Source organism: Trypanosoma cruzi, genomic scaffold (genome assembly GCF_000209065.1).
Source record: "Trypanosoma cruzi strain CL Brener 1047053516807 genomic scaffold, whole genome shotgun sequence".
In the NCBI taxonomy this organism is placed as follows: Eukaryota; Euglenozoa; class Kinetoplastea; order Trypanosomatida; family Trypanosomatidae; genus Trypanosoma; species Trypanosoma cruzi.
Genome location: NW_001849558.1, coordinates 321,232 through 333,074, shown reverse-complemented (window position 1 = coordinate 333,074; position 11,843 = coordinate 321,232). Strand labels below are relative to the sequence as shown.

General features: G+C 48.5%; 4 protein-coding genes across 4 annotated transcripts, besides 6 other annotated features; all 4 read left to right on the top strand.

Moving 5' to 3' along the window:
* Tc00.1047053507003.70 (hypothetical protein, conserved) lies at nucleotides 1–764 on the top strand (the record flags this gene model as incomplete). Its single annotated transcript, XM_801783.1, has 1 exon — nucleotides 1–764. A coding segment is annotated over one exon (764 nt), but the record flags the coding sequence as incomplete, so codon positions are not given.
* Nucleotides 1–11,843: a sequence feature (heterozygous, non-Esmeraldo-like haplotype).
* Tc00.1047053507003.60 (hypothetical protein, conserved) lies at nucleotides 1,095–4,079 on the top strand (the record flags this gene model as incomplete). The annotated part of the gene is made up of 1 exon (XM_801782.1): nucleotides 1,095–4,079. The coding sequence occupies one exon, from the start codon at nucleotides 1,095–1,097 to the stop codon at nucleotides 4,077–4,079; it is 2,985 nt and encodes a 994-aa protein (XP_806875.1).
* Nucleotides 4,298–4,318: a sequence feature (AT_rich).
* Nucleotides 4,435–4,463: a microsatellite.
* Nucleotides 4,528–4,558: a microsatellite.
* Nucleotides 4,745–4,810: a sequence feature (A-rich).
* Nucleotides 4,817–5,437, top strand: Tc00.1047053507003.50 (hypothetical protein, conserved; the record flags this gene model as incomplete). Its single annotated transcript, XM_801781.1, has 1 exon — nucleotides 4,817–5,437. One exon carries the CDS (start codon nucleotides 4,817–4,819, stop codon nucleotides 5,435–5,437), a length of 621 nt encoding a protein of 206 aa, XP_806874.1.
* Nucleotides 5,590–5,614: a sequence feature (AT_rich).
* On the top strand, nucleotides 5,688–11,843 carry Tc00.1047053507003.24 (hypothetical protein, conserved; the record flags this gene model as incomplete). The annotated part of the gene is made up of 1 exon (XM_801784.1): nucleotides 5,688–11,843. A coding segment is annotated over one exon (6,156 nt), but the record flags the coding sequence as incomplete, so codon positions are not given.

Here is an 11,843-nt window from a genome sequence, read left to right as displayed (position 1 = left end):
CGCAAGAGTGTTGGTGCCAAATTCTTCAGGGTGAGTACAGCATGCTGAAGTTCCGCTTGCCGTACACACATAAAAAAATTGGATTTGGTGACAGTAGTCGTAAGGTAAATTCGAGTTTGATAGGTCCCGATGGCACCGTGAATTATCTGCGTGGAGACATCCTTCTCCCTATTTGGACCCGTCCGACAAGCACAGAAGGGCGTCTGGTGGTCCCACGGGGAGCCCATCGGGTGCCGTACAAAGTCGCTCAAGTAGAGAATTGCTTTTTTTTCTTTAATGCACGTGTACGGGAACAGGTGCATTTTAACCACATTCTCTTGCCAGACGAGAACCTTGACCATCACTACGATGCGGCAGCGGAAGTAAATTGCCTCCTCAAATATCTGCAATTTTTACACCCGGAACTGAGGGAGGCCTCGGCGGCTGTCTTGCGTCGCGAGGTCAAACATATCTCAACTTCTATCACCGCGCATCTGCGTGTCAATTTCCAGGACGTTGTTCGTCGTCGAGAGTATCTTTTGTTGAAACAGGCGCGTAGTGGACAAAGCGAAGAAGAGGGCGATGAAAGTGACAATGAGGCGGTTGATGCCGACACAGCGCCCAACTGTGGGGCCCAGCTTGGCTCTTCATGGGAAACATTTGCGAAGGAAATCATTCAGGCAGCCTCAAAGGAGCGAGCACGCGTTGTGTGGAGGCGAAATGTGGAAGAGACGGGGTCGGATGTTCGTAGTGGTTTTTGGGTGACAACCATCATGCGGCAGTAATTTATTCATGGAAATTTTCCTGCTCGCTTTTTCCACATTTGTTATTATTATTTGTTGTTGTTGTTTTATGTACGTGTCTGAGGTGTTGACACGACCGCAAGGACGTGTTATTATTATTTCTCCGCCTGTCTCTTTTTTTTGTTTTTTGTTTTTTGTTGTTTTTGCCGGAAAAAAAAAAACACAGGAAAACGACAACACGACGTTGAAGAGGAAACAAAAGGAAATAGGAAAAAAGATTCCGCTAGTCCCGGTAGTCAACGGCCAAAGGAAAAGAAAAAAAAATACGTCACCGCCCACCCCACCTCTCTAGCACACGGATAACAACAACAAATGGCAACTGCTCTCCGTCATGGACGAAAAGGGGGAAAAGTTACTTCATCCCCCGCGATCGCCCCAAAGGTCCTAACGCCAGGAAGCGCCATGTCACCCGCCTCACTGCAGGCATTTGGAGAGGGTACTACAATTATAAGCGACCCGAACGCCGCCCATCCATTTGACCCTGACGCAATCACCAATGTTGTCAAAAAACCCACAACAACTGAGGCTAATGTTCTCCAGTTTGATATGGAGGCCATCCAACACATTGGTAAGGGAATTATGGTGGGAAGGACGAAGCAAGTGCGAACCACAACTCGTCAACCACAGGTTAGCAATGTAGAAGCGTTATTGAAGTTAGGAAATGCCTTTACGGCGCAAAAAGACATGCTGGTATCACCCAAAAATCCTGTGGGCCTTGAGAAGATTACAGACAACAATGTTGTGGTTGTCCACAGGCCTCAAGAGGCTTTAACCCTGGCAGTGGCCCTTTCGACTTTGGTACCGCAAGCAAAGGTGCTGGTGGTGGTACCCAAATATTTTGAGGTGAGTTCTGTTAAAACGTATTTGAGTTCTTTGGTCGTCGATGGTGAGAAGGCTGCGACGGGTGAATTTTGCGGTCAAACGTTTGAGGGTACTGAGTCAACTCCATTATGGGTAACGAGTGCGGAAATGGCATTACTTTACCTGACGAAGCTTCAGAGCATGGCCCCCTTTTCACACGTGGTGGTACCCGGGTTTTTTAATACGACTCAGTTACTTTCATTTTTTGTGAAGGCATTTGGTCAATGGCTGCGAAGTAGAACCGATTCCTCTTGCTCTGTACGGCTTGTTTTGACACCTGAGAGGACAGATCGAAGTGAAATTGAAGGCATGTTTCAAGATCTTAAAGTCGCTTTTATTGAAAAGGCGGTGGAACATGTAACGGAGTTCTCTTATGGTGAAACGTGTGCTTTAGTTGAGAAGGAAATGATGGAAATGGAGAAAGATGGGTCTGGAATTTTTCCACCTCCCACAAGGAGGCTCATCGACTACACGGCAAAGGTTTCAGCGGAAGTGGTGTCGTGTATCGTGAGGGAAAATGAAAAACCACAGGCCATCGTCGTCTTCACGGCGGAGGCGCGGGAGGTTTTGGTTGCTCTTCAAGAGGCCCATATAGAGAATTGTGCAATTTACTCGGGACTTCAAGGCACCGAAGAGACAGAAAAGACGAAGCATCGTGTATATGTGATGAATCATGTGCGTCACGCTCTGGATATGGATAATGAATACACCATGGTGCTCGATATTGGTACCATTCGTCGTCCAGCAGCACAACACCGATCCGAAAGTTTTATGGCTGCTAGCACAACCGAATGGGAGACAAAAGTTGAACGTGCAGAACGTTTGTCGCTTCTCGAAGGAAAAAAAGGATGTTGTTACTTTTCTTTGTACCCGGAAGATGTTTCTGCAGCTTTTCATGAGGATGCCAAGTCTTTTCCTGATGTATTCAGCGTGGAGGATGCATTTGTTCATTGTGCTCGTCTGAATCTCCCCATGGGTGAAGTGGCGGCTCTTCTTCCAGCTATTCCTACTGAGACTGCCGAACAAGTGATGCACAATCTTGCTGAAAAATGCGTAATAGCCAGTCCACAGAGTCTTGCCATGACTTTTTTGGGGGAAATGACTGCCCGTCTTCCCGTGGATCTGGACATTGCGTCCTTTATTATAGGAGGCTGCAATGTCGGCCTTGGTGAGGCCGCAGTAGCGATTGGTAGTGTGGCTGCATTGCCTTTCCGTTCGATTACCCCGTTAACCTACAGCAGTGTTCCATGGAATGAAGCTACAACGTGGAGCCGCGAAAAATACGCCGGTGACATTGCGCGGCACAGTGATCTCCTTGCCGACACCCTTGTCTTTATTGAGTGGCTAAAACTACGTGCCCGAGGAGAGTCCACGGCAGAGTTTCTTAACACCATCCTTGTACAGGAGTTTAAATTTGTCAAAATAGAAGGATTGATGAAATACATAAGGGAGCAACTGACAAATTACTTGTTTTTGGATCGCTTTGATACCTTAGAGCTCTTGGAAGAAGTGTCAACTTCTGTGCAGGAGAATTCGACCATATTTTTATTTCTGCAGGCCGTTGCCTTGGCACGACGCGCAGCCTTCATTCGCGACGCTGGGCATCTCAACGAAAAGGATCGGTATGCCTCCATGGCTTTTGTTCGCACATCCAAACGCCTGATGCCACACAATTATATTCCGTCATCGATCAAGTGGGACACCGGTAGGATTCTGATCCCGGTGATTCTTAAAAATAGCACCAATATTCTTGCCGGACTCTTTTCGCTCATTCACACACCGTATTTTTTTGCCTCGCTCCTGCTGCTTTATCCATATGTGGAATACTCTAAGCCCGTGATAACTGATAAAGGACGCGTTGTATATTTTGGTGTCTCATGTAACCGTCAGATGAAACGTTTCATGGTTTCTATTGAAGAGGCTGCACAAATTCTTGATTTTCGGGAGAAAATAAATCTGGCGCTGAGTTGTATGCAAGCACTTCGGACTCTTTCCCATCCCATCTCGAAAACAAAGTTTCTTCTTATCCTGAAGAAGCACGATCGTCTCTTTGATGTTGAGCGACTCCATAAAAATATTCGCAGTCAGCTTCTTGAAATTGTGACCGAGTTAAACGTGACGGAACATCAAGGAAGCTTTGAGACTTTTGCCACGCACTGCACAGCCCCAAAGGAATTGCTGCCCATGACTGACACACCTGCAATGGATGTATCGGTGCTTCGTCGGTTTGTGGACGGCACACTGTGGGATAGTTTGCCTACTCCAGGCTCTGTCGTGAAGCCCCGTGCCGCTTCCTTCGCCGGAACCCCGTCGACGTTGCCTTCTGCCCCGTTGATCTCCACAAATGACGAAGATGACGATGAAGAAGTGGAAATTATTCAGGATTCGTACTTTATGCGCCACGGTCCACTCATTGAAGACGATGATGATGATTAAAATCGTAGACAACTCTTTATTTATTTGTTTGTTTGTTTTGTTGCTACCATTGACCCGGTTTGCATCGGTTGAATTGGGGTGGGCAGTGTATGTAAAGTAAGGAAGCACAAATATATATATAAACACACATACACACTTTACCCAGAAAAGGGAAAGAAACATATATATAATATATATGGGAAAAGGCGAATGAGGAGGTGGGCGACAAGCACATAAACATAAAAAAAAAAAAAAAAAATGAGGGGAAGAATGAAAAAAGACGTTGACGATGGGAGTGGGAAAGAAGACATGATTTTCTTCTATTATCCGCAACTTCACACCGTGAACACTCCATCGGTCTATGTTTTGTACACCATTTGTTTTTTTTTTCTTTTTTTTTTTTTTGCATGACCATCGGGGAATGTGGACTTGATTTTGTTTATGACTATTCCTGGCAACTCACGGTTGCTGTTTTTTTTTGTTTTGTTTTGTTTTTTTTTCTGGGAGGGTGTGGGGGGTTTATGTGTTTGTTTGATTTTTTCTTTGGCTTGTTTCTCTGTCTGTATGAATGCCGCTTTTTCCGCTGATGTCGCTTTTTGTTGTTGTTGGTGGTGGTGGTGGCGGTACTGTTCGTTGTTCTTCTAACGGACGCGCTGTAGGGGTTTGCTGTTGCACAAATCGTATGATTTATTTTTATTTTTTATTTTTTTTTTCATTCCCCTATTTTCTTTCTTGTAATTTATGTTACTTTTGGCAAAATGCTGGCGACGCGAGTGGGCGTGGGCAGATTGTGGTGTGGTGATCGTTGCCTTCCACCTCGACACCTTGCTGCCGTGGTCCGCTGTATGGAGCTACTGGGCGACGATGACGCCGTTGATGCTCTCATTCGCGAGGAAGAAAGTCGGGTGCGGCAGTTTAAACTTTTTCACTGCACGGATGAGGAGCGGCGGCGTCAATACGGAGCGGTTTCTCGGCCCATGCTACCGGAGCCGTCACCATCGCCGCCGAAAGTGAAACTCACAGGAATTCCTTTGGAAATGCTGCCGGTGGAAGCAGAAGAAATGCTGGTTCATGAATACGAACAGCACCGCTCTGCCAAGCACGACGTGGACATCGACCTACGGCGCCGCGGGCTTCCTCCACCGTATTACGACGGGCCCCTTTTAACACTCAGAACTCGTGGTCCGTACACACGCTTTGAGGTGCTTGCGTGCCGCCCGCCGATGCGACCTCGTGTTGAAGGGAAAAAGGCGTCTCAAAAGGATTGTAGTCAGCATTACCCACGGCCACTACGAGAAAAACCCAAAGAGGACACCGTAGCAATGCCGGGGGATTCACTGCGGCGGTGGAAGTATAGTATGGGTCTTTTGGACGAGTGATTGTACTTCAGGCAGTGCCAACAGAGTCGTTGGCAAGGATACAATTTGTATTCATGGAAAAAAGCATCCAGTTTGGGTGTGCGATCCCTCTCGATGCAAAAATTGTTGTTATTACTGGGAAATGTTTTTTTTTTTTGCGTACATGAGCTTTGATTATTATTATTATTTATTTATTTACTTTTGTCTGTATGTGCGTGTTTCTTGTTTTCAAATTTTGTTAGCAGCGCCGAGAGAAAGACGCACGCCACCAATGAGCGAGTACAGCACGGCGATGCGGATGCAGCAACACCGTGTGAGGACGACCGAATATATTCCTCTCCCCGAGTGTGTCTTGGCGGAGTTAACGAGAGGTATTCCCATCATTTGCAAGGCAAGTACATCTCTTCAGCCTTTTGCCCCCAAAGCAGCGAGCATTGTGTGTCGGGAAGTGGAGAATATGACGAGTGTCACCTCGTCCGAGCACCGGGTGCGATGCATCTCGCAGATAACTGGTGTCTTACGTGAAAACACTTTTATGTCCCAGAGGAGTGTCACAGAGTGCAGAGTATTTTTGAAGAAACTTGCGGCATACTTTGTGTTTCCTCTCATGCTGCACTGCGCCGTGCGATACCTTCACCGTGCGCTTGCGACGCTTCTTCGAACTGTGTACGTGATAGACGATGATCTTGAGACCTGTTTCTGTGCGGCATTCACTGCCGCTCACATTCGTTGTTGGGGGTCTGGAACTTCTGAGCGACGGCCCACCATTTTTGGTGACAACGCTGCGGCCAGATTGGAGAGTGAGGCCACTCTATTGGGATTTAAGGATTCTGTTATGAGTTGGATAAACTGCATTGATAGCACGACTGTAGTAGCCATGCCTATTTTTCCACGCGTATTTGCTAGCACGTTTTTTGACGTTCTTCCACTTCTTGGGGAGAGTCTGCAGTGGATGGTCCTGAATGCCTCTGTGAAATGTCGTGAAGTTGGGATTGGGAATGCCGCCAATGGGACAATTTTGGGTGAAGATTTGGCTTATGTGCGGTATGGCATTCGCGTTATCACAACGTATACGCATAAGTTCCTGCATCTGCTGCAGGATGTATGGAATAACGGGGACAGAACCACACATTGCCATTTAAAAGAAGACGTGGGGAAACTTTTTTCTTCCGCGGTCTTGATGCTTTCTTCGCCTGTTTTTCCAAAGGATGTTCTGAACGGGGCGGGATTGCTCGTGTCGTCCCTGTTGACCTTACGGACATGTGTCCCATGGTTGCTTCTCGAGGTCTGCCGACAATGTGGGGCCCTTGATCCGCCCACGGATGCTGCTGCTGCGAAACCAGGAGTGACGCGAATCGCGTATACCTTGGAATCCTTACTGCAAAGTGATGTGAGGGAGTGCGTCGAGCTGATCTGCTCCGATGATCACCATCGAAGGGCTAGGGAGCGTCCTCAGGCACTGTGTGCACTGCGGAATATTCTTGGTGCTCTCACCAACAATGGCCGTTTTGCCTTGTTGAAGGGTCTTCTGGCACACTTATCCACACCCATTCACGGTAACGTTGACTCCCTTGGCATCCTACTGAAGCCAATCACTCCTCTTGCGGGCGCGGGACCTTCAGTGGAGGCTTTGGAGGTGGTGCATGATATCATCATGCCGGCGGCGGAGGCGTATTGCTCGGCTCTTCAGGCACCTGACACGCGATTCATGGCCATTCAAACCATTGACAGCGTGGTGCGGCATATTTCTTCCGTTCTTAATTGTATTGCCGAGGTTTTGGAGCATCCACCGAGTGAGAATGAAACAAGGAGAGGTAACGTGAGAGAAAGAAATGTGCAGTGGCCACACGGAGGGAAATTATTGACCGAACCCCAAAAGTGGGGACTCATGGCTTTGTGTACACGCAACGCGAAGCTTACCCGCACACTGAATCACGCGACGGAGATCATTATGGGGATGTGGGACGACAACACTCTGCAGGTAACCGGCCCACTCTACGATGCGTACAACGAGATCCTTTCTGTTCACGCCGCGCTTCGGCGCTGTGCAGCGTTGTTTCCCCCAACTTTTGAAACACACGCTCTGGACGAAGAGATTTTTGATACCGCCGAGGCATTACGACGTATTCTGTGTATACCCAATGAACGGCGTGGTAAATATCACGCATTGTTGGGAATACTTAGCGTTCTTCCCGTGCCACAGTTTCTGTCCGTACTGAAGAAGAATTTTTCACAGGAAACGGCTTCCATATCTGAAGTCCAAGGACTTCGTTGTTTCAGCCGAATGCTCCTTTCTGGTGCGTGCAACCACAAGGTTGGAAATATTGCCGGCGATGTTTTTGCAAAGGCAGCCAGTCTTATCCGACACTCAGATAACGCCGACGCGCATAGAGAAGTTCTTTTCATGCAAGGTATCATTGACCCACTGGTAAAGTCCCTTCTTGTTTCCGGTTACGCAGCACCTCCACATCTGAGTGAGGCTGCTTGTGTATCAAACATAGTGACGCACATGATCATGCCGTGTCTCAAATCAGAGGAAGTTTTCATCCCCATCTTGCTTTCGCAGTTGACACAAGCACTGGAAGGTAAACACAATTCCTCTCGGGTCAATCAAAGCGTTGTGGAAATCATTCATCGGGCGCGTGTCGTCGGAAAAGATATTGGTGCCTACCTTCAACCAAAGAGTCAAACATTTCAGGCCATTTTGGCGAGTCTGCAGGTGCACGAAACTGAACTTCGTTACACCGCGTTGGGTCTCTGTGTGTTGAGCACGAAAAAGGCAGAGACTGTGAAGGCTTGGCAATGCCGTATGATGGAGTGGTACATCAGCACCAATATGTATTGCGGTGGAGACTCCGTAGCGATGCGCAATCTCTTGGAAGTGTATAAAAAATGGATGCGTCGGCTTGTGGATAGCTACGGGAATCAAAACAACAAGCAAAAGAAGGGAATGGCTGGAAGTGAGACAGCCGAGCAGTACAAGGAATTGGTGGTTGATCACTGTGTACGAATGGTTGGATGTCTGGTTCCACAGATTGGTGAGAACGCAAACTGGTGTCGCAATCTTTCTCTCGAGCGTCGTGTAGCGGCCATGTCTACATATTCGTGTCTTCTTCGAAATGCCCTGGAATTTCTTTCTGAAGAAGATGTGAGGAAGCTCAAAGAACAGCTTTTTCCCGTGGCACTCATTGAAGGTCTGCTGGAGTGCCTCTCGGAGGGTTGGGAAAAGGCACGCCTGTCCGCCTACAGCATTCTTATTATCTACTGCAATCACGTCCCTGACGCAATCTTCTCGCATCGTCATCTGGGAAACCCCACGGCTGCAAGTGCCGCCAAGGCCGAACTGCTGCGCGCCCGAACTTTTCGGAAGTCAGAGGGCGAAGTTCTTTGGTACGTTTTGGCGACGCATTTCACACCCGCGGCAAAGCAGGCGGCAGCCGAGAATCCGTCGCACGAGTGTGAGAAACGAGTGAGGGATGTGGAGTGTGAGATGAAGTTGCTGAAGGAAAAACTCTCGGAACTACGCGCCTTGGGAGCAAAAGGAGCATGTGAATTTCTTCAGCTTTATCCATTGCATGGAATAATTTCTCTTTGTGCGGCATTACTTTCAAATGCGTGGGAGATTAAACGTGACGTTCACCTTCTTTACGAGGCATGTAACAATTTATTGCTTTGCTGTAGTGCGGTGCTACAGACATGCTCTTCCCTTGTGGGCGGCGAACCAGTTAACAGCGTTGACGATGGTGACGTGGAGGTGGATTGTCGTGGGCATGTCTTTGAGAAGGATGGTTCTTACACAGAAGATAAAATGCGCACAGTGGTTAACAACACATGGCTCAGTATCCGTACAGCCGCCTCCGCCGTGGAACGCGTGATGAACCTTGCGAAAGTCGAGGATCTCTCTCTCCCGGTAGTTCGTGAGATATGCTACGTCCTTATTGAGTCTCTTCTTCGCACGAAACATAACGGTGTGATGCGTAAAGTACGAGAGGCACTTAAAACAGTTGCCGCCGCACTCCTGCGTTCACGTGATGTGGCATTTCACTCACTCCCCCGGGAAATGCTTGACTTTTTGCTGGGTCCAGATGGCGTCACGTCAAGAAGTGTTGCGCGGATGCTACGGCGGAGTCAAGGCTTACCGCACGCTATATTAGCAGTTCTAGAGGCTGAAGACCCGACGGTTCCTGTCTTTCTTTTTCCAAGGGCCATGAAACTTCTCCTACACGTAGCGAAGGGAGCACACTTTGGTGGGGATGATTGCCAGCATCTTTTAACGGAAGAAAAGTGCCGTAGTCAGCGTTCAAATGCGTTAAATGTTTTGAAGTTTATATTTGAAAATAAAATTTTTGCCTCGCGCTCGGTGGCGGACTTGGAAGAAGCGTTTTGGATAGCCGCTGAAGGGTTTGATGACCCCAGCTGGGGAATACGGAACAGCTCCTTGATGCTCTTCTCGGCTGTGCTACCCCGTTTTGTCGGGGAGCATCCCTCAACTGGTAGCGTGGGTGTTAACACGTCACTGCACGACATTGCCGTTCGGGCGCCCCGTGGTGTCGCTTTTGCATACGAGGAGTTGGTGAAGAGTTCGACGACACCTGTGCCCAGCCTCGGAGTGTTTCCGCTGCTGCAGATGCTCTCCATGGTTACCCCTGACCCACCACATCTCTTCACGAATGCAACAACGTCTCAGCAAATTGCAGACGCGGATGTGGATTCCTCTCGAATTGTGCGGGCTATTATGCTTTGTGGTTCATCTAAAAACCTTATGGTTCGTGCCGCGAGTGCTGTTGCGCTAACTTCACTTGTTCCTACTTCCCACCTGGAGACGCTTCTTGCGGAAATTATATCCAATTTATTTCAACCAAAAAATGGCCTTAACGCGGTACACGGCGCACTACTTCATTTGCAGCAATTTCATACTTTTTATGTGGGAACGCTGCGCCGTAACATGAGAAAAAAGGCCATGAATAGTAGCGCGACGGCTACCGTGGCTTTTCTTGTTAATCGATTGGTCGTAGAGGGTCTTGGTGCGCCCAACCTTGCTGTTTCCAGTTCAAAACTGTACCAAGCCTGTGTACATTGTCCCACAATCGCTGCCACCTTCTTGAGTTTGGCCTCTGATGCTCTATACTACATTCAGAGCTTTGGGTTGTGTGCGGATAATACCGCTCCAATTGTTAATTTGATGCGTTTTGGAGTAGCAGTGGTTTACTGGGCAGTCTGTGCGCCCACGCGGTCTTTTGAGTTGGCGCGACACGATCATGCTGCGGTTTGTGAAAACGGCGCACTTTTCGCTCTTCTTGTGGTTCGGCTTCTCTCGCTGTCAAAGGAGGAGGCGGAGGGTACTGAAGAGGAAAATGACAAATTGGTCTCCTTCAATGGGAATGATCAGGCATGGGATACACTTTCTCAGGTATTTACGAGCGAGAGTGGGGAATACCTCATATCGTGCCTTATGGATCACGTAAGCCACCACACGGCGGAGAAGCGGTGGCCACGTGAAGAGTCTGAACGAACTATGCGGCAGTTTACATTGCGTCTTCACTGTGATCCTGTAAATGCAGCGTTGCGAATGCTATTGCGGGACCTGTCGGAGGATTCTTTGTTACAGAGATTGCCTTGCACGAGGATTTTGCATATGAGTGTCCATCTGGAGTACCTCGTCTTTCTGGGCAATGATGGTGGGCCACGGTCTGAGACTTGTGAAGCGTTGTGCAAGGCGCTGGAGGAGAACCTTCTTTGCAGAATGGACCCCCAATCAAAGCGACCTTTGCAAAACACGGAGGTTCAAAGTTGGGCCATTCGCTTTCTCGGTCGTTGCTGTGTACGTCACGGTGCTTCCAGTGTGACATTGTTGAGGATACTTGAACATTACTCTCGTCCCTTTTTTGATGTGCGGAACCGTGCTGCAGTCGTTTCTGCATTAAAGGATGGGCTGTTATGCTTAGAAGACGACACAGCTGAGACTGCTGTGAAGCATCGGTGTGCATTCTTACTGATTCTCCTTCGGCTTCTTTTTGACGACGCGTATGATGTTCGTCTGGAGTCCTGTCGTGTGGTTTCCCAACTCACTTCACCAGCAAATTTCCTGCTGGATCACATGACCTGTGTATTGTCTCTGGTGTTTCTTATCCGGCAATCCGGTGAATGCCGGGTTTTTGATGCCGAGTTCTTGCAGCAGTACCTGCTGGGTGCTGACGTCTCACGAAATAGTCCTTTGGGTCACAACGACGAAAACAATAATGGTGTTGAAGCGGACGACTCTGATTCGGAGGAGAGCGATGTCCTTTTTGAAAAGGAAGCAGAAAACATGTTTGCGGAGAACACCCTCTTGGCGTACCTTGTGGGAGCCGTCATGCACGAGGCGGAGGTCAGCAGCCCCACCTTTGGGGTGTACGACGAGCTACTCCGTGTGGCAGAGCGGCGAGGC